Source organism: Lontra canadensis, unplaced genomic scaffold, assembly GCF_010015895.1.
Source record: "Lontra canadensis isolate GAN:19392208 unplaced genomic scaffold, GSC_riverotter_1.0 scaffold171, whole genome shotgun sequence".
NCBI classification, from domain to species: domain Eukaryota; kingdom Metazoa; phylum Chordata; class Mammalia; order Carnivora; family Mustelidae; genus Lontra; species Lontra canadensis.
This window is the reverse complement of record NW_022631165.1, coordinates 1,326,081-1,347,509: the sequence shown is the minus strand read 5'-3', so window position 1 is coordinate 1,347,509 and position 21,429 is coordinate 1,326,081. Positions and strand designations below refer to the sequence as shown.

Sequence of the window (21,429 nt, the reverse complement as noted above, 5' to 3'; positions counted from 1 at the left end):
ACAGCTGTCCCCGGAGGCGGTGAAGGCCCGCCCCGCCCAGGAGTGACCAGTGGGCACGACTAGGCAGCAGGTAGAACAGACCTGTGCCCTGAGGGAGGAGAGTACACACGGCTCCAAGAGCTGCTGCACAGCCTCCGAGTGGATCCCAGATGGGACCCGAGCCAGCCCCTCTGGAGCGAGAGTCCCGACAGCAGAAGAGTGACAGCCACAACCGGCCGGAGCCCAACTCCAAGCACAGGGAGCACTGAGGGGCCTGGGGCCAGGCCTGCTCCAGACTGCCTCAGGGCCAAGACACAGGGGACCACAGGCTCCCAGACCAGGTCCTGTCTCCGGTGCACAGGGAGACATCCACGGAGAGTGACCCCGCTGCACTCATGGACCCTCTTCCACAGCAGGAGGAAACAAGGCCTGACGTGGCCCCAGGGACAGCCCCAGTAATGGCCGGGAAGCTCAGAGCCCAGTTTTGGTGCCTAAGTAGCCTCTGGTTTGGGCTGAGCCCATGTCATCCTGGGGCTGAGGGGACACCAGTTTCTGTGGCATCCCCAGGCCCCTAGGGTGCTAGCCATAGGGTCCTAAGACAAGTCCTGAGTTCAGAGAGCCCACCTCCCTCGCTTCTGGGAGAACCAGGCCCTTCTCGCTGGGCGCTCTCCTTCATGACCTTCGAGGTGCTACTGCCTTAAAGGGAGCTGGCAGGAAACCAGCCTGAAGGTTCCGGAATGCTGCTGCTCTCAGGAACTGGCCGCAAGCCCAGCGTTCGTCAAGGATGCGTAACTGCCCAGCCGCCGCAGCCCCAGCGCAGAGGGCCCTGCCCAACCCCCCCAGAATGCAGGCCCCCGTCCCCCCAGGTCAGCATTCACGTGCAGTCACTCAGAAATCCTCCCGGCGAGTTCCGAGTGCCGGGGGCAAGCAGGTCACAGTGCTCTCGAGAGACACTCCGGAGCCGGGAGCCGGGAGGCTGTTACTCCCCTCGCTTCAGGCGGTCATGACTCAGGAGTGACACCGCAGAGTTCTGTCCTCCAAACTGCTCGGTCCATACCCCCCCAGCAGATGCAGGGTCACCACCAGCAGCCCAGGGTGTGAACGTGCAGCAGGGACGCGTCCGCTAAAATCCTGGGACTGTCGGGATGCGTGCCGCCGTCCCCCCACCTTCCCAGGTCCCGCCCGGCGTTCGCACCACACTCCGCGTTTCTGTTTTCAAGTCGGGCGCCTCGAGCACACAGAGGCAAGGGCTTTGCCCCTGGGCCCAGACAGTGGCTGGCGACACGCAACGTAAGGGCCTGAGCCTGTGTTTTCGCAGCACACCTGCCGATGGACAGGCCGGAGACGGCTCCTGCGGGGACGGGGCGTGACGGCGCTCAGGCAGTGGTCTGTAGGAACGGGGGGCTACGGCTACAAAGGGACCAAGAGCTTCACTTCGCTTGTGGGGCCTCCGGCTCCTCCCACCTACTGGGATTTGAGATATCGGTACCCTCTCCCCAGGCCCAGGCCCAGGCCCAGGCCCAGGTTGATGACCTTGGTGTCCCACAAGCTGGCAACACCCTGGAGAAGACTGTAGACAGTCTGCCCCTTGCACACCGTGGTCCAGTCCTCCCCTGACCGAAGGCTCAGAAGGGGCAGCTTAGCCCCGCTCCCTGCAGGTAAGAGCCGCGGAGCTCCTGGAGCAGACCAGCGAGGGCCCGGCGTCTGGGGGTGTCGCTCTAGCCCGCAGCCAGAACGGCTGTGCAGGGGGTTGCCTGGCGGCCCCGCCTCCTCCCCACCCGTCCGGTCGGTTCTCGAGACTCCAGCCAGTCAAGGCCTAGAGGCAGGACAGCCCGGGATCGGTGGGTAAGGAGCCGTAGCTCCCGCACAGAGACCCACGTCTCACAGGAATCAGAACCTTGATTCCCGAATCCTGCGGCTGGGTGACACCTGCTGCGTTTTGCAAAGGAGAAAGCGAGGTGTGCAAGCGTGTGGTGAGCTGCCAGCGCGGCCCCAAGGAGGGGGCTGGAGCTGGGCTTCGGACCTCACCCGATGGCCCCGGCGCGCCCGCGTCCTGCACACCTGGCACCGCCCCTCCCGCCGCCATGCGCGGGTATCTCTGCACCTGCCTGCACGTGACCGCAGAAGCCCCACGAGGGCGGAGGTCGAGGCCACAAACTTGAGCGAGCAGGGGAATTCACAAACAAGGGATCGGAGATGACGGGGCGGACCACCCCGTTTTCCCCAGGCCTTCGTGACTGCTCGCGGCCAGCAGAGGGCCCTGCCCGGCACACGTGCACACACGTTCCCGCTCCGGCACACACTCCGATCCGACCCCCTCTCCTGACCAGGGCGGACGCAGCTCCCCAAAGGCCCCCCTCCACCCCAGAGCACCCCGGGGATGACAGGCCACCAGAGGCCGCTGCCGCCCGCTTCCCGCCTTACCTCCTCCCTGGCAGGCTGCCCTCGGTTTGGCTGTTTCCCCCGACTTGCTGCATCTTGGACCTCTCGATATGTTCCACGTAGGTCTGGATCATCTGTGACCGGACAGATGTGCCGTGTGAGTCAGGCCTGCTGACCCAGGCGTCTGCCCTCCAGCCCGCGGCGCCCTGACAGCAGCAGAGACATGTCTGTGGAGTCTGAGCAGTGCAGAGCTCCTTGGCTGGGCAGCAGAAGCCAGAAAGAAAAGGCCAGGAAGGCCAGCCAGGCCAGCGCCACGCACAGCACCGCTGCGGGGCTGAGGCCACGTCCTTGCGTGCAGATCAAGGCCGGGCACTTACCTCCGTGTGCCGCTGGTGCAGAGCGTTGTACTCCTTCTTCATCTCGGACTCGCGCTCCTCCAACCGGGAAACTGGAAGACACAGCCGCTGCCCGTCAACGCCACAACCCACCTCCCCACGCCTCCGCACCTGCCCTCGGGCCGTCTGTGCCAGGACAGACTGAAGCCTGGGGCAGGCCGCAGTGGCCCGCCAGCCCGGACGGGGATGGCCAGCAGAGACCCCGGGGCCACGAGAAGACGGATCCTGGGGGTCCGGCTGGCACGGGGTTGCGTGCCGTGTTACCGGAGGGTGGTCAGTTCTGCCGAGGGAACCAGGATGACTCAGCCCACCGGGGCTGCTACCTGGGCCCGAGTGGCAACAGCTCCCGAGACGCAGGGAGCTCGCTGTGCTCCGGTGGAGACAAGATGTGAGTAAGGGGCTCGTAGGAAGGGGCAGTTCCTGTGTGCGTGGCCTCTGTGGCGTGGGAAAGAGCCCAGGACCATCTGCCACGTGGCATGGAACAAGCAAGCATCCCCGACACGTGCCAAGGGCTGCAGACCAAGCCGTGGCCGTGGCATCCAGGCCAGCAGGGGTGGTGCCCGGGAGCCCCCGCGGGCCCTGCATGTGCTCCACCCTCAACGGGTGGGTCACCTGACCGGTCAGCAGGCCTGTTGGACCTCCTGTCCCCTGCCTCCCATCACCGGGTGAGCGTGCCAGCCTCGGACACCTTCCGTCCTTGGGCCCTTGTTCGAACTTCAACTGTGTCCCCATGGCCCCAGCAAGTGGAGAAGACTGACGCACAGAGTGAGGCGGGACCTGTGACGTCGGGGGACTCACAGGTGTGGTCCGCCGGGCTCACCCGCCTCCCACCCACCCTTCCTCCTGAGATCTAACAGGTGACACCAGTCCACATCTGGCTTTGGCCCACAGGCTCTCCTGTTCTGCGGTGTCCGCAGGGGCCGCGCTCCCCCACCCCACAGCAGGGGCCTCCGAGTCGGCGTCTCTGTGCAGCTCTCTGGGGCCACTCTCCCGGGAGCAGTGAGGGCGTCGCAGGACGTGGGGGTCTGCGGCTCAGGAGGCTCGTGGAGCGTGCTGATGGCCGGTGCAGGCTGCAGGGCTGCAGGGCACTGCCTGTACCCCAGGGCCGGACCGCCTGACCCCCAGCCTCTGCTCCTGCCTTGGGAGGGGCAGCCCCTGTGTGCAGCAGGCCCTTCCTCCTGGCCTTCTCTGCTGGGCAGGGTGCAGGCCGCCACCTGGCCAAAGGAGCCACGCATTTGCTCTCCCCTCCTCCGGCTCTCGGTCCTGCTGCCACTGAATGAAGAACTTCAGCCAATAATTTGGAGTTTGTATTGTTTTCCTTCTAAGAAGAGCCAGAAAGTTTTCGTATCTGCACAGTACTCTAGGGCTCTGTGTGATCACAGAAAGCGTTTCCCTCCGTATGCCTACAACGGGCCGTTTGGTTTGCTTTCATTTTGCAAACACCACAGTGTCTGTAGGCGTACGGGGGCTGCTGGGCCCGTGGCTGTCTGGGAGTCTCTGACCCAGCCGTGGGGCTCTGGCCTTAGCCACGGGCCCTGGAGTCTTGGTCTGGGAGAGGGACAGACCCGGCACATCAGATCATCTTCCCCCAGGCTGAGAGATGAAGGGACCCGCTGTCCGGGGTCACCAGGGAAAGCAGCACATTAGCTCCTGTCATGGAAACTTCCACTGAGAGTTCATGGAAACTTTGGCCACAAAATTTAAACAAGACTCGTGAAAACGGAAATAATAGTTCTTAGAGTCATCATCACCCAAATCACTTTCCTTGCCTCTCCTTGCGAGGGACAGGGTGCTGCCGCCGGCCCCGCCAGCCACGCACCCCTGCCCCGAAGGGCCACCACGGTGGGCGGCGAGCTGACTGCCCAGGAGCAGCGTCCCCCCCAGTGGCGGACAGACAGGAGCCACGCCGCAACGGGGGTCTCCACGGAGGGCCTGGCGCGGTCCAGCCCCGGCCTCGACTCTCAGCGAAAATGCTCTGTCATCAAAGGGGCCTCATTTATTTATTTCCACCCGGGATCGGAGGCCGGCTACAGACACACCTGGCGGGGCACAGGCATAAACGCATGGTTGAGGGAATCCCGGTGAAAACACGGCTGCTGGCTTCTCTCTCCCTCCCTCCCTCTCCCCTCCCGAGCCGGGACCAGGCGGGGAACAACACAGACAGTCCGATGCGGCCCCACCGCCTGCTTACTCTGGTCTGCGTAGTTCTTAGCCTTCAGCTCCAGCTGGCGCGTCTGGAACTCGTAGTGCTCCACCTGGGTCTGCAGCTCCTTCTTCTCCTGCTCAAGGGCATCTTCAAACTCGATGAACTTCTGTGCACGGGAGGGGAGAGAGCGGGTGTCACGCAGGTGGGACGCCAGGTGACGGCAGCGCGTCACGGAAGGGTCACGGGCTTCCGGGACCCACAGTCATGGGCTCCTGGCATCACACCGCCGGCCACCCTCTGCAGGCAAACCCTGACATGCCCCGTCCAGAAGCAGGGGCCAGACGAGTTTCCCGAGAGTCAGTAACTCTAGAACCTCCTAGCCAGATGCCCAGAGATTCACACTGGGCCCCGATTATAGAAAGGCTTATGCTCCCTTTAATGATCTACTGTCGCCTTCTTGAAAGCCTTGATACTTTCTGAAGGAGGGACCCCGCATCTTCCTCCCCCCAGCAGGCCCCACACAGCAGGCCGCCGGTCCTTTCCCGACACAGGAACGTCAGTCTCCCGGACACTGAATGGCTGCGTGAGGTCACAGCCACTCTGCTCCTCATCTGTAGTCCGTTCCTGCTCGGCCCTGGAAGCCGCCGCTACCGGAAGGACCAGCAATGGGGCTGGGTCTTTGGAATCCTTCCCTTACCCAGCAAGTGTCTGAGCAAAATTATCATGGAACCAAGTGAAAGGAAAGCACTTTGCAAAAAAGCAACGACAACAAAAGGACGACTCCGGAGAGATCCCAGGAGGGCTCCTGGCTTCACACTGGAAGCCAGGTGTGGATGCAGAGGGGAGGAATGGGCCGGCCCAGCGCCACCAGGGTGGGAGTGGGGTCCCCGCGCAGATGCCGGCACTCAGGGTGAGCTGCTGGCACCTCGGTTTTGTGGGGTGGAGACCTGGAGGGGGCGGGGCGTGGGGGAGCCCCACCGGGTGCCTCCCCACTGCAGCCAAGGGAAGTACGGCCACCCCATGGCCAGGAAGGCCCACACGGAGAGCGCAGCTGTGCGCCGAGCATGGCACGTGGTTCTCACTCACGCGGACACAACCAGCATCCCAAGAAGCAGCAACGGTTCTTAACTGACTGACGAGGGTAGGCTTTCATTTGGGGAATCTCAGCTCCTGTTACTTAAAAGAACCAGATGATGGGCAGCCTGTGCCTCTGTGGGAACACCAGGCCAGAGTCTGAAGTACGAGGGAGAATGTTTTTGAAAAACCATAACTGTACCATCCAGAGTCGGTTAAAATGGGGTGATCTCCTTCCAGACGTGCATGCGTGTGTGCGTGCACGTCTGTGTGTGTGCACGCACAGCACACACGCATGATCTCCCGTACACACGTTTGGGACCCGTTATTTCCAGGAGCCTAAACGGGAGCGTCTCTCTACCTCGAGAAACATACTCTCCCCGTCCACTGTCGGCAGGGTGCAGAGCGGAGCTCATTCCAGCAATTTCCTCCTGTGGGGCTTCCAACCTGCTCCAACACGTCCATTATCGGGGTCACGGCCTGCGGAAATGCCTGATGGCTTCCTGCAACGGGAGACCCGGCCCTGGGCCCGTGCACGGCCGACAGCCCCTCCAGGGGGGCCTCCCAGCTCACTCCCCCAGGGCGGGGCAGGACGGGCCGCCCGAGGGGTGGGACCCGGACCACCGTAACTGTCCTGAGTGTCAGGTCCCCAGTGACTTCAATACGTACTGGTCCCCAACAGCTCACTACGTTCTTGTCAAACACCCTGCCTGCCACCAAGTTCCTGCTGTTCCTCGTGATCTGTGACCACCTCCGCTGCTCCTGTCTCACGCACAGCAGGGCCCCCCCGGACGCGGGTGCGTGTGCACTGCACAAGTGTGCTTTGTCATTTCCCCTTTCCTCGCGGCTCCGAACTGCCACCTTCCTCACGTGCTCAACCTTAACACAGACTTCGGTCTCTCCGTGAGCCAGGCCACAGGTTTCTCTGAACGTGGACTGTTCCATTAACCCTTAATATCGGACACGTAGTCAAGTTTTCAAGTCCCGTTTTCCACATTTTCTTCGTTATTCCCACCTGCTTTTCCTTCCAGATTAACTCGCGAGCCCTCCGGGGTCACTCATGTGTTTATTTTTATTTTTTTAAAGATTTCATTGATTTACCTGACAGACAGAGATCACAAGCAGGCAGAGAGGCAGGCAGAGAGAGAGGGGGGGAAGCAGGCTCCCTGCTGAGCAGAGAGCCCGATGCGGGGCTGGATCCCAGGACCCCGGGATCATGACCTGAGCCGAAGGCAGAGGCTCAACCCACTGAGCCACCCAGGCGCCCCAGGTGTTTATTTTTGCATAAGCACTTTGCCCAGAAGCACAGGCTCTTGGGCCTCGGGCAGGGGTCCCGACCTGCAGGCTGCACCCCTGTGGTGTCACACAAAGAGAAAGAGTCATTTTAGGGACAGCCGTCCCATCCCGTCTGTGTTTCCGCATCACCTGCACTTAAGATGTGGAAATCAGCTGAGAGATTTCCAAATTACAGACGGTGTCTGAAAGCCCACTTCCAGAAGGCCAAGACAGACTTCTTAAATCTATCCTGGTAGCCAATCATTAAATCCAACCTCGGCGACAGGGCCGGAATGCTTTGTCATGCCCCAAAACCACCGACGTGCCTAGATTCCTGATGAAGCAAGCCCCAAACCAGGTCACAGGCACAAATCCTCTGACCTTGATATTTCAAGGCTTTCCGCATCAGGAAATACAGAGACATCACCCAAGAGAGACAGCAGCTACGTGAAGCTGCGTACGTGGGCATCCGCAAGGCCAAAGACAGGGGGCACAGCAGGTGGCAGGGCTACAGAGCCCACAGCAGGTCAATAGGACTTGTGTGGTTCTCAGGACACATGGAACCCCAGTGCCAAAGGGATGGCCGGACGGGGCGGGGACGGCTCAGTCCTTCAGAACGGGTCCCCTTCCATCCTCTCGGCACCCCCGTGCAAAGGGGTGTGGGTGCTCCCGTGGGAGCAGCTCCCCAGGTGAACACAGAGCCCCAAGAAACCCACAAGTGACCATCAACAGACTCAAGGACCCTGGCCCTGGACCTGCGCGGCTCCCAGAGGCGCCTGAGCAAGATGAGGCCGCTGGCTTCGACACAGCGAGTGCGGCAGGGAGCCTCTGTCCCCGGTCTCCCGGACGCGGGCATCCTACTGGACAGAACTGATCGGGGGGCGCCTCAAGGCCCCTGAGTCTGTGAAAACGTCACCGACACAATGTGGCATTCTACACATTCCAAGAAATCATTTTTCTTTCTCTCGTGAAGAAATGATTTCAATGTCATTCAAGTGTTTCCAGTTTAAAAAAACCCACAAGCCCGCCATTTAACCGAGATGAAAGAGGCAAGGCAAACTTCATCCGCTACTACAGGGAGTAAGTACCGGGAAGGAGCAGCGCCCGCCCAAGACTGCACGGATGCTGGGTCTTTGTTTCTCAGGAGGTCGTGCTCAGGGCCGGCCTTGGGAAGAGGTACGGGTCCTCTCGGCAACCAACCCCGCTCCGGCTGCGCTGGCGGTTAGCTCAGGAGCAAAGAGGGTGGGTGGGACAGCCCAGCTCCCCTCCCCGCACAGGGGGACGGCCGGCAGCAGGGCGCGGTCCCACCTGGGTCACCGTTAGCCACAAAAATGCAGCAAATGACTTCAGAAAGGCAGAGTGTGTTTTTATCTGCACATCGTTTACTTTAGATTTGGGAGAATTAAGGCTTTTCAGTGGTGGGGAAAAGGGTGGTGGTGGGGAGACTAAGTCAAGTCTACAAAGAAAGTCTTCCCAAAATTTGTAAAGTAGGATCTCACTGTAAGAAAACAGGACTGGGACCGGGAAGAACAAAAATCTGGCCGGGAGCATCTGGGGCGAGCGGGCCCGCAGGGTACCGGATCACACAGAAGTCTCCTGCATCGGAAACCCCCTGCCACACACGGCAGCGTCCCCGTTTGCGGGCTCCGGAAGGCGCACCTGCGGGAAGGCGAGAGCTTGGCTCACGTGCTCACGTGCTTGCTGTTTGTACTCCGGGTTTGAACTTGGGAGTTCTCGTCTGTCCGCCCAGGTCGAGCCAGCGCGTCACCAGGCACACGGTAACCCACAGATGTTTACACTCACTCTTACGACCGATCTTCGGAGCGGCCCGGAGGGCAAGGACTAGCTCTCCTCCAACGAAGGGAAACGTGTCTCAGCCTCTGGATACGAAACACCTAATTCTCACGTCTAAATACCAGTACACACATGGGGCCCTTTCTCGATTTATTTCTAAGTACTCTTCCCGCTCCCAACGAACGGCACTGGTTTAATTCACACGGATTTCCGAGGGTGGGCAAGACAGACACAAGAAAATCTGTGTGTGTGTGTGTCTCTCCAAAGAAATGTCATGGATATGTTTACACACTAAGAATTAAAATATGTTTTATATGTTAATATACAGGCTGTATAAAACATAGATGTAGGACACATAAAACACATGATGAGGTTGGTAACACGGGGCAGGAGGGAAGGAAGGTAGGTAAGACTCAGAGCCTGCGGGCCGCAGCCCAGGACCCGTGTTCTCTGCAGTGTCCTCCGCAGCGAGCCCTGGCTCCTTTAGCTGGCTCGTCCGCTTGGCTGCTGCTCGGCCTAACGGCACCAGGTCCAGGGCGCTGGCCTTGGCCCTTCCATAGAGACAGGGTCTTGCTGGCCGGACGTGAACACTGCAGATGCGACATGGGCCCCGGGCCGCGTGCGTGAGCAAGCACCTATGGGCTTCCACAGGGTGAGAAGCGGGTGTGGGGAGGCCGGAAGAGAAGAGCCCACGGAGGGGCACGGCACCCAGAGAGCCCGCAGAGTGTCTGGGGAGGGGCGCACAGAGACTCTCATGGGAGGTGTCACTTCACACTGTCTCTGAGGACAGAGTCGAAATGTGCCAACCTTTGCCACTCAAACCCCATGGGATGAGGTGCAGTCCCCTGGGAAAAGGACCTGTCCCCCGCTTAACCTGGCCTTCCCCAGTTCTCCTGTGCGTGACAGGGGATGTGCCGGCGCCGAGAGCTCACTGCCCTGGGGTGAGACTTTCCCGCCCTGGTGACTCAGTGCTTGCTCGGGACTGGCTGGTCCTATCGCCGGCCACCCGCTGCTCCAGACCTCTCCTGGCTCTCTCTTTCCGGAACCCCCATGCACAGCCGCACCGAGCCGGGCTCGGAGAAGCACACCTCCCCCTCCACCCACAGGAGAGGGACAGAGGCCACACGAGCACAGGGCTCAGCGCTACGGGGAGGGATAAGCACGACACTTGCTATGACCCGTAAGAATCTCAATGTCGGGGCGCCTGGCTGGCTCAGTTGGTTTAGCGGCTGCCTTTGGCTCACGTCACGATCCTAGGGTCCTGGGATCGAGTCCCACATCGGGCTCCTTGCCCAGCAGAGAGCCTGCTTCTCCCTCTGCCTCTGCCTGCTGCCCCCCTGCTTGTGCTCTCTCAAATAAACAAAATCTCTAACAACAACAACAAGAGAACCTCCACGTCATCGTGCTGACTGGAAGAAGCCAGACAGAAAAAGAGAAAACACCTGCACGATCCTATGTGCAGTTCTGGAGAACGCGAACTCCACGGCCTCGGAGAGCAGACCAGTGGGGGTGGGGAAGCAGGGAGAGCTCACCGAGGGGCAGGGATGGCGGCCACTCGGGCCACTCGGGCGGGCTTCTGGGCATAGACATGTCAAGGTTCACCAAACTGCCCAAACTTATACAGCTCAGTGCGTCTACCTCAATAAATTTGCTAGGAAGAAGGAAAAGCTGGTAAGAAGATGCAGCCCAGGTCAAAGATCTCGCCGTGGGCTGTGACACCAGCGTTTCTAGGCTCTGGGGACTTCTCGCCACATCCTCCACGGCCTTTCGAGAATTTCGTCACCTCCCCGTTCGGTCGAGAACAGCCGGCACTCCCGTCTTGCCGCTGTTTGTCTCACGCTATCTCCTCCCGTCTGGTCTCCTGTATCCAAACCTACTGCTTTGGGAGCTCTCCTCTTTCTGGAAGGTGCTCACAGAACAGCATCGCCCTCTGTCGCCTGCCGCCCGCCCCGGGGAAGCTGAAGGCGCCCGCCCTAGTCGTGAGTTTCCACTCAGGAAAATGGTGTAAAATAAGAACTCGCCTCCTTGGCCGCATGAGCCAGATGTGAAGCGTCAGTGGCCCGGGGCGGTCGTCAGAGACTAAACCAGAGAGCACAAACTAGAAGGTTCCACCCTCACAGAAGGTCGTGTTGAGCAGACTGCTGCTCTACTGACTCACGCACAGAGCCTGTGCCCTTTGGGAGCCGGACCGACACTTGGGTGTGACGTGCACCGAGGCAGAGGAAAGCCGCCTCCCTCCTCATCTGCACGGGCACAGGTGGCCAGCCCCGCTTTGAGGTGTGCCGTCAGGGGGACAAGAACCAGCCTGGGGGTGGAACGTGCTAGAAGGGCAGTGCCCCCCAATCAGCCAGGAGGCAGCCGGAGGCAGCTGGGGTGCGAGACACAGGGACCCATCCCTCTAGCCAGGCCCGCACGCATCCAAGCACCTGGCACCCAGTACCCGGATGCACTCCACCCTGTCCTCGTGCCAGACTCCGGGAGGCAAGGGTGCCCAGGAACTGGAACCACAAGTGGGGGGACGGCAGGACAAGACCAGTGGCGCACGGAGCAGACCCCAGAGGAAGGTGGGCCTGGCAGGGTTCAGGCACGATGGGAGCCTCACCCTCTGTCTCCCCAGGGCAGCCCGGCCCCACCTGTCAGGCACACCCCACGCCCCACCTCATCGGCACAGGGATGTCCAGCAGCATCTCTGCCAGCACCTCCCCACCGGGCGCCTGCCCCCAGACCCAGTCCCCAAAGCCTGCCACTGAGCCTGGCATCCAGACTGCCCTGGCAAATGAGGACACGGGGGAGGGGGAGATGGGACGCGCCTTGGCAAAAGCTCCCTCTGGCTGAGGAAGCATTGGGACAGGGAGAGCAGCTGGGAGGCCAGTGTGACGGCGCCGACTGGAACCAGGTCGGTGCCAAAGGAGACGATCAAGGAATGTGAATCCAGAACTCAGGTGCCCTGGTCATCTGCTGCTCACAGGCCGCCCTGCAGAGAGGGACCCTGTCCTGCACACAGCAAGGGTTTCAGACACTTGGGCATCATCGCTTCCAGGGGCTTCCTGCCAAACTAAGGGGCGTCCCGCAAAATAAGCAGCCCGTGATGTCACGATCGTTCAGGCCCCGCAAAAAGCAGAAAGCGAGGACCCAGTCTGCAAGAGACGGGCCTCAGCAGGACCCCGGGGATCATGGCAGAGTGAGAGGGAGGGATAGAGAGCAATGCAGAAAAATGTTCCCATTTGGGAGTCTGGGAGCAGGGTGTTATTTCAGCAACTTCTAGAAATGATTCTAGAACAGGAAGTTTTAGAAAACTTAAAAATAAAAAACCCAAGGTCGCCTGGGTGGCTCCATCATTAAGCGTCTACCTTCAGCTCAGGTCATGATCCCGGGGTCCTGGGATCGAGACCCACACTGGGCTCCCAGCTCAGCGGGACGCCTGCTTCTCCCTTTCCCACTCTCCCTGCTTGTGTTCCCTCTCTCACTGTCTCTCTCCCCATCAAATAAATAAACAAAATCTTAAAAAAAATAAAGATAAAAACAAAAAACCCAGTGGGACACTTGGCTGGCTCAGGAGGAGTGTGCAACTCTTGGTCTCAGGGTCGTGAGTTTGAGCCCCATGTTGGGGATACAGCTTATTTAAAAAAAAAACAACTTTTTTTTTAAATTAAAAAAACACCACGGGGCACCTCGGTAGTGCAGCTGGTTAAGCATCCAACTCTTGGTTTTGGCTCAGGTCATGGTCTCAGGGTCCTGGGACAGAGCCCCCAGCTGGGCTCCACACTCAAGACACAGTCTGCTTGAGAATCTCTCTCCCTCTCCCTCAGATCCTTCTCTTTCTCTCAAAACATACAATCTTTAAAAAAAATAATAAAATAGGGATGACCAGGTGGCCCAGTGGGTTAAGCCTCTGCCTCCAGGTCAGGTGATGACCTCAGGGTCCTGGGATCGAGCCCCGCATCGGGCTCCCTTTTCGGCAGGGAGCCTGGCTTCCCCCTCTCCCTCTATGCCCTACTTGTGCTTTCTCTCTCTCTATCAAATGAATACTTAAAAAGAAATAGGAATAATAAAATAAAAAATCCCACAACACCCAGACAGTAACTGTAATTTAGAAGGCCGCGTTTGGGAAGAACTAACCCATAGCAGTCCTCGGTCCTGCTTTCTAGCTGTGGCCAGCAGGCCCGGAATGTTTCTGCCCGGTGGGGGGAAAGGCAGGGTCTGGGGCTGTGCACCCTCCCCGACATGTCTGCTCTGGCTCGGAAGCACCTCTCTGCCTCCACCTTTTTTTTAAGATTATTTATTTATTTATTTGACAGAGGGAGAGAGACAGCAAGAGCAGGAACACAAGCAGGGGGAGTGGGAGAGGGAGAAGCAGGCTTCCCTCTGAGCAGGGAGCCTGATGTGGGGCTCAATCCCGGGACGCCGGGATCATGACCTGAGCCAAAGGCAGAGGCTTTAACCCACTGAGCCACCCAGGGGCCCCTCTTTGTCTCCATTTTTAAGGGAGATGTGGTTGTTCTCCTGAAGACTTGGTGCAGTTACCATGGCTGACCTTTAAAGACGATTGGTAAAGGCAGCACCGGCCACTTAGTCTTAACGGCTTTGTTTAAAAAGAAAAAAAAATTTTTTTGAAAACTGCTTTTAATATTACAACGTGGCAAGAAGAGAAATCCCAGGCCTTGGGCTAGCAGCGGCGAATCGGCTGCCGTAATGCGGGAAACCGGAGGAAAACCTCTGCTTCGGGGTATCCGTTTGCTGATGAGAAAAGGCAGACCGGCCATCTCTACAGAGGAGCATTAGGGCTTTTCCTCCAGCTTAACCTTATCCAAAAGTTCTTCCTCGAACTAAATTACTTTTATGTAGGGGCGCCTGGGTGGCTCAGTGGGTTGAGCCTCTGCCTTTGTCTCAGGTCATGATCCCAGGGTTCTGGGATCGAGCCCCACATCAGGCTCTCTACTCTGCAGGGAGCCTGCTTCCTCCTCTCTCTGCCTGCCTCTCTGCCTGCCTGTGATGTGTCTGTCAGATAAATAAATAAAATCTTTAAAAACCGTAATAATAAATTACTTTTATGTAACCAGAAGCAAACAGACTGGGGTGCGACCGCTCCCACTTGGCTCCTTCCTTACATAGTAACGGATGCTGAGGCCCCGTACACTGCACTGTCCTGTAGGAGCCTGGGGTATCGCTAGTAGTTTCTTTAGGGCTGGGATGAGTCTGACGCAACGACGGCTGCTGAACTCACACCTTGTCTCTCAAACACGATTCTTCCTCCTACGTGCTACGTGTCTGACTGTCTGCAAGGAAGAAGTCTCTTTGCCTCCTGGGGAGCCCCCTGCTTATTCCTCCCACAGGGTCACCCTGGGTCGGCATCTCCTCGCTCCGGTCCTCCCACCCGACTGCCTACTGCAGACCTTTCCCGATGGTCAGAAATCAGATAAAGAGTCAGCATTTTTAAGGTCTGTGTAGAAATTTTCAGAGGCAGCTCTGCAAGCCAGCAGGACTCGTCATGTCAATTACAAGGGCAAAGCCTGCACAGCCAGAGACCGAGACGCCGGCGCTTGCCACCTACAAGTCCATCCGGGGGCTCTCCCCGGCCCAATTAAGCCTGTCTCTCCACAGTTCTTCAGGAAAACAACAGCCAGCGATGGGACTTGGCCCTTGCTATGACAGCAGCTTCATGGCTGGCAAGCCCCTTGCTCTACAGAGGTGGCCACCGCAACCAGAGAGGGGCAGACAGGTCCATGGCGCAGCTCCCGAAGGCAGGGCTGGCACGCAAGCCTGCGTCTGCAGCCTCGGCCCCGCTCCCGGGAGCCCACTGTCCCCAGCGACCATGGCTCGCATCTAATGAGCCACCCCAGACCCAGACCTCACTCGCCATCTCTTGTGGCTGCCACCATGGGCAGTAAGTGCGGGACGGGGTTTTGTGCTCTGCTCAAAGCTTTTTCAACCAAACCTGTGGGCTGCGCCTGCTTGGAAGGCTGCGGGCGGCTTGGGTTAGCCGGCTCCGGTGAGGCCTTCTGGACCAGAGCGGCCAGGCACACCGCAGCTACTCTGCACCAAGAACCCCGGCCTGGAGCGTTCCAGCTTCTGTGTTATCAGATGCACGTCTGTGCTCTCAATTCCCTGCCTCGAAAAAGAAGTGGGCTTTTCCACAGAACTGGGAATGACTGTCTGTTGGACACAGTGCCAAAATGGTGACAGTATCTGGCCCTCTTCCTTAGCTGTACCATCGCCCGAGGTCTCTGCAAGGCCGTCCTGGTGGCCTCTAGCCGCAGCCCTGTGCTGGCTAGCCAAGCATTTGCTCGCTTCCTGGCTCTCTGCTCAGCAAGCTTGGTGCAGCTCCTCCTCATAGCCGGGCAAGGCTGGGTCTCGGCCTCAAAGACCGTGCCCTGCCAACCACACGTACACCCTCCGGCTCCGAGTCTGGGGGAGTGCGGGCGGGAGGCCAGAAGCAGCACAGTCACTCACGGCTGAACTTGAGCTGCAAGGGGCAGAGCAGAGGCCTCACGCATGCTGAGCTCATCTCTGGGCTAGATGGTTACGACGCACAGCCTTAAGGCTGTCCATCCTGACCGCCCCCTTCAGTGTCTTCTCATCCACGATGCTGACCCCAGAGGTTTGAGAAGAAGAAAGCAAACTTACTCAAAACATCATCAGTTAGATATTATGTGGCTGCGGAGAGGAGTCAGAGAAGTGGAGGGCACTGCCCAGTACCGGGGAGGCAGCCCCAGCCCCACGGCCGGGCAAGGGGAATCCCCAGCAAGCCAGTGTTCTGGGGGTGCAGCTCTCTGACCTCCCACAACAGCATGATACAGAAAGAAGAGCCTGGGCCCGGAGCCAAGGTAGACTGGGTGCGCTAGGCCTCTTCCAGGTCATGTGACCTTGGTGCAGCCCCTCCCCACCCCCAACTTCTCAGGTCCACTTCCTTCCCCAGTAAACGCCAAGGCCACTCTGAACCCTACCATCTTATGAGCTCTTACGTCCCCTTAAGTTGAGAACTTTAAACCAGTTCACGGCTTGACACCCCAATCAACACACAGCCTCTTGACAGACGGATGAGATCCCAAAGCAAAGTAAGGACCAGAAGTAGGCATGACGGAAGACACTGAGTTTTCGTAAACATGCTTTCACCAAACTGGCACAAAACCACTCTGATTCAAGAAAAAGGCCCGATATGGAAACAACCTTCTATTTCCATACTAAAGTCAAAACTGTGTTAAGCCTAATTAACTGAAAAGAAACGTGGGTCGTTTAATAAGAAACTCTGTATTCGTAAACTAGAGACTGTCACCTAACGCCTAGAACAACAGAAGGTCAGAGAAGCCTAGAGATCACCCAGGGCAATTGATTCATTTGATGAAAATCAAAATCCGGAGCGGGCAGGCGATGTGGACAAGGTCAGAGGGGCAGAGCAGGGATGGGAGCCCACATGCCCTGCATCCTTGGTTCCGGCATACACCGGGAGGTACATATTTCATGGTGAAAAGGCAAACTGGTTTCCTACAACGCATGGTTCTTCAGACTGTCCATGAAGGAGTGACACCCGGGTTGCAGAGACATCCTGGAACACCATCAAATATTTCCAAATTCCATTTGTAATTTCTCAGCAGCCACAGCAGAATTTCTCAGCCTTTCCCACGTAAGCTAACAACCTTCCCAACTGAAGGGACGACAGGGCAAAGACATCTCCCCTGGTGCTGGGGCAGCAACCCAATGGTGGCTCTCTCCTTAGGTGTTTACATCAATCACCAAACACATCCATGTCACATTCCTCGGAAACACTGAACCGGGGACAAGGGAAAGATCTTGTGACCACAGACCGCTTCCAGCTGCAGAACCCTAAGAAGATCACATATCCTTTTTCTAGCTGGATTTAGAATTGCAGCCGCCAAACACAGTAATGGGAGTCTATCTAAGGAAGCTGGTTTGCAAACACACACGCGCGCGAGAGAACGGACGTCTGGAATGAGAGGTGGGTATGCGGGGAGGAAAGGAGGCCTGGTCGGAGGTTCCTGGCCGCTGAGGCTTCAGGCTACTGTGCCGCCAGAGGCTGGGGTGGGGTGGGGTGGGGTGGGGTGGGGTGGGGTGGGGTGGGGTGGGATGAGGGGCGGCCGAGGGCTCCCTGGCCCGAGCAGCGTTGGGGGAACGATCGGGGGCTCCGAGGTGGAGGGGGGGAGGGGGTGTGCCTCCGGGGCCGAAGCAGCGTTGTGGGGGGCAATCGGGGGCTACGGAGTGGAGCGGGCGCGGGGGGGCGGCCGAAAGCTCCGGGTGGAGCAGGGAGGGGCTGGCCGGGATCTCCGGGGTGGAGCGGTGGGGGGGGCTCCGGGGCCGGAGCAGCTTTGTGGGGGCGCCGGCTGGGAGCTCCGGGTGCAGTGGGCGGGGAGGTGGCGGTCGGGGGGTCCCGGGCCGGAGCAGCGAGGAGCGTTGTGGGGCTCCGAGGCCCCCGGGCGCGGCCGCCGGGGCGGGGCAGGGCGGGGCGGGGCGGGGCGGGGAGGGTCTCCGGGCGGCCGGCCCGGCCCACGCACCTCCTCGGCCTGCTTGCGCAGCGCCTTCTCCCGCTCGTACTGGGTGAGCAGCTGCTCGTTGTCCTCGCGCAGCAGCTCCAGCTCCACCTCGTGCTCCTGGTTCTCGCTGAGCACCGAGTCCAGGTTCTCCAGCACGTTGACCACGAGCGGCATGAGCTCCTTGACCACCTCCTCGTCGTAGCAGTGGATGAGGCGCTCGAACTCGCGGTAGATGGAGCCCGCCAGGCCCGACACCCGCTCCGACATCACCGAGCCGGAGCAGTAGTCGTCCTGGTACACCACCACGCCGCCGCCCTCGTCCATCTGGATCTCCATCATCGCGGCCACCGCCGCCGCCAGCGCGGCCCGCTGTCCGCCGGCGCGCCCGCCCGCCCCGGCCGCCCGTAGTCCGCAGGCCGCGGCCCGTCGCCTCCGCCGCCGCCGCCGCAGCCGCTGTCGCCTCAGGGCTCGGGCGCCGCCGCCGCCGCTGCTGCTGCTGATGCTGCTGCCGCCGCTGCTGCTGCTGCCGCCGCCGGCGACGCTGCGCCCGTCAGTCAGCGGCCGGAAGTGCTGCTGCCCGGAAGTCCCGCCCGAGCCCCGCGCCGCCGCGCCGCTAGGGGTCGCGCGGCCCGTGACGTAGAGGTAGGTCGCCCCCGAGACGGAAGGTTGGCCGAGCGGGGCCGCGGGCACTTCCGGTCCGGCGCATCGCCGACGCTGCCCGCGGGCGCCGGTCACCCACCGCGGGTTCGCCCAGCTCCCCGGTGACCGCCACGCCGCCGAGGCTGTCGCGGTCGCCCGTCCCGCCCGCACGCCCCCCGGGGAGCCCAGGTGTCCTCGCCCCCCGTGCCACCGGCCGCCGGGAGTTTGGCCGCAGTGGCTGTTGGCGTGTGCCACTCGGCAGGCTGCGCGTTCACTCGCTCGCAGCCGCTCCTGGGGCTCTGCGGCCCGGGCGGACGTGGCCGGGCCGTCCGCCTGCGGCCCCGCCCCTCCTTCGCAACTAGGGTCCCCTGGAACTTGCTGGAAGGACGTGGAAGCCTGGATGCGGAGTTGCTGCGGACGGACTTGCGTTCTTTCCCTGGCATCTGAGGACGGCTTCGGCCCACGACTTAAAGACGCCCGCAGCCGGGGCCGCACCGCTAGCGCCTATCGAAAGGCTGCAAGGTCGGGCCATCCTGACCGGTTCGCGCGCCCGCAGACGATGCCCTAAATACGGTGACACCAATGTTCCCCCCTGTGACCTGATTCGTTCTGCGGGTGTGTGCACGTCCTCTCCATTAGGAGGGACACTGAGCTTTCGCCTCCGATTCAGACTGCGTGGATCTGAGTGCTAGCTGGGTGACTCGGTCATGCCAAATGTCATTTCCCACCGGAGCCTAGACATGCTACCGACCTCCTGGGAAATGGAGGAACACGAATGAGCTGATCCATGAAAGGGACTTGGCACAGCTGTCGTCAGTAGTAAGCACACAATGCAGGATTACTAGGTTTACTCTCAAAATGAGGAGCCAGGACAAACAGGTTATGTTGAATTTTTCCTGTAAGTTACAAAGAAAGCTTATGAGTGTTTTGGGCTCATGTTTAAGACATGCCTTAGGCCTTTTCTCAGACACATGACCCCTTTGACTCCCGGAAGTGACAACTGTAGTCTTGCAGCCCCCACCGTGAGAGGCCAACGGACTTCGCCACCAACTTTATTGCTTTTTATTACTAGCATAATTGGGCACGTTTACTTGACATTGGCTAAAACAAAAGGACATTTTAACAAGATGATAACACTGAGTAATTCCTGAGGCTTACAGAAGGGTGCAGCAGGTGCACTCAAAACTCAGGCAACCTAAATTAGAACTTGCTTTTAAAAGAGACCGGCGGGGCGCCTGTGTGGTTCAGTGGGTTAAGCCCCTGCCTTTGCCCCAGGTCATGAGGTCAGGGTCCTGGGATCGAGCCCCGCATCAGGCTCCCTGCTCAGTGGGGAGCCTGCTTCCCTTCCTCTCTGCCTACTTGTGATCCCAGTCTGTCAAATAAATAAAATCTTTTTTAAAAATGCTGTTATAATGTTTTTTAAAAAATAGACTTGCTTTCAGATTTGTTGATGGGAGATACAAATTTTCTTCTCACTGCGAGACCCTAAAATGTAAGATGAGAACACAGGTCTCAAACGTTACACTTTACCCCGTCAGAGGATGGAGCACTGGGCTTCCAGGAGCGTACTCGCTGAGATGAGCGCTGGGTGACGTACGGAAGTGTGGGATCCTATACTGGACACCTGACGCTAACAGCACACTGTATGCTGACGGACTGGAATTTAAACAAAAACTTCTCTAAAAAGGTCCAATTTAATTTGCTCCAGAGTCATCTAGGTCCCTGTAACATCCCTCTCAGTTCTTCCTACACTGAATTTTGATGGCACTTTGTAGTCACACATAAAATAGGAATGTCCCGTTCATGATCTCCAAGAATAACAAGGATCAAGGGTATCAGCTGGATCACACAGGAGGAATATATCCCCTCACCTGGTTTGGAAAGTAATAGGAACAAGTTACGCTGTTACAAGAGCCAGTTCGTTTCTGGAGGAAGCAGAGGACATGAAAGGGCAACCCTTTCACTGCTGTTGGCTCCCTCACTGTAACCGACGTGCAGCTACCTTGTTCTTGGACGTGAGAGGTGGCCGTTGCCTAGCCCCTGGAGGCAAAGGGGTTGGGACTCTGCAGGCCTGAGCTGGCCTTTGGCTGGAGCAGCTCCTGCAAACCGAGGGTGTGATGTGGCCAGTCTCGTCTGGCCCAGGTCCTGAGACAGGCTCTGCACTCAAACATGTTTTCAGATAACAAATGAAGACGGAGTCAGGTAGTGTGGGTCAGGTGTTTGGGTTTTTTTTTTTTTAAATTAATTTATTAGAGAAAGTGTGCACATGTGAGCGGAGGGAGGGGGGAGGGAGAGAATGTACAGCAGACTCCCTGCTGAGCATGGAACCTGACACAGGGCTCGATCAGAGACCCCGACCGAGACCGTGACCTAAGCCGCGATCAAAAGTTGGAAGCTTAACCACCCCACTGCCCCTATCAGTTTCTTTCTGACATGCTGTTTTGGTGTTGGCCTTGGGCCAGCAGGATGAATGCTGTGCAGCCTATGGGGCGGGTGTGTGTATAGTCTCTAAGCTCGTAGTCTGAGCGGTTTCATCATCTTAGATCCACACCTTAGATCCACAGCATACAGATTCTGTCTGCTTTTAGGATATACGAAAATACCTAATATATGAGGAGAAGATCCTCAATCTGTGCTTTCTGTATAGGATTTTAGCCTACAGGCAAACCAGAAGCTGAGCACCCCATCTACTCCCTACCAGGCTTGTTACTGGAGTTTCAAAGCCCACTCAGACGCAAGTTCAATACCTTCAGTTCCTGTACAAATGGTGTAGGAGAAGAACACTGGCGTATTCCTACTCATTCTACACAAAGCTAAGTCTTTGGTTTCCAAGTTTAAAAACCTTCAATCTGTAATCTTTGAGAAGGAGATTAGTTTGGGCAGCCTCTGGCTAAATGGAGGGAGGAAAAAAAAAAAAAAGGCAAACCCATTCAGAGAAAAGCTGTCAGGAAGCAGCAGGGCTCAGGCACCGTGGAGAACGGATGTTGAGGAAAGCACACACGGACATGCACACTAAGAACTGACAAAGACCTCGAGTACATGATTGCTAAGTTTAATTCAACGGTTATACCCAATCCTGCCTTGTAAAAACAACAAAATGCCCCTATCAAAACTATATTGTGATGTGAGTACAGGCTTGTTTTTGATATAGCTCTAGAAAAAAGTTGGCACCAAATGCACATAAAAAAAGTTTTAAGACTTAATAAAAATACAGACTAATAATTTCAAAATGCAGCTTAGAGGTTGAGAACAGAATGCT

General features: G+C 58.5%; 1 protein-coding gene across 18 annotated transcripts in view; it reads right to left on the bottom strand.

Annotated features, from left to right (window-relative positions):
* Nucleotides 1-17,964, bottom strand: part of MAPK8IP3 (mitogen-activated protein kinase 8 interacting protein 3) — a 45,437-nt gene extending 27,473 nt beyond the window's left edge. For 13 of the 18 annotated variants that reach the window (XM_032846078.1, XM_032846082.1, XM_032846085.1 and 10 more), the window contains exons 1-4: nt 17,553-17,964; nt 4,948-5,068; nt 2,739-2,809; nt 2,404-2,495 (exon numbers count right to left, since the gene is read on the bottom strand). In XM_032846078.1, the coding sequence (XP_032701969.1) occupies nt 2,404-2,495; nt 2,739-2,809; nt 4,948-5,068; nt 17,553-17,870 (602 nt within the window). In that variant the 5' untranslated portion in view covers nt 17,871-17,964. Of the gene's footprint in view, nt 1-2,403; nt 2,496-2,738; nt 2,810-4,947; nt 5,069-17,552 lie in introns of those variants that run through there. The other 5 variants (XM_032846083.1, XM_032846093.1, XM_032846095.1 and 2 more) reach the window with 2 other exon arrangements.
* Nucleotides 17,965-21,429: the final 3,465 nt, after the last annotated feature.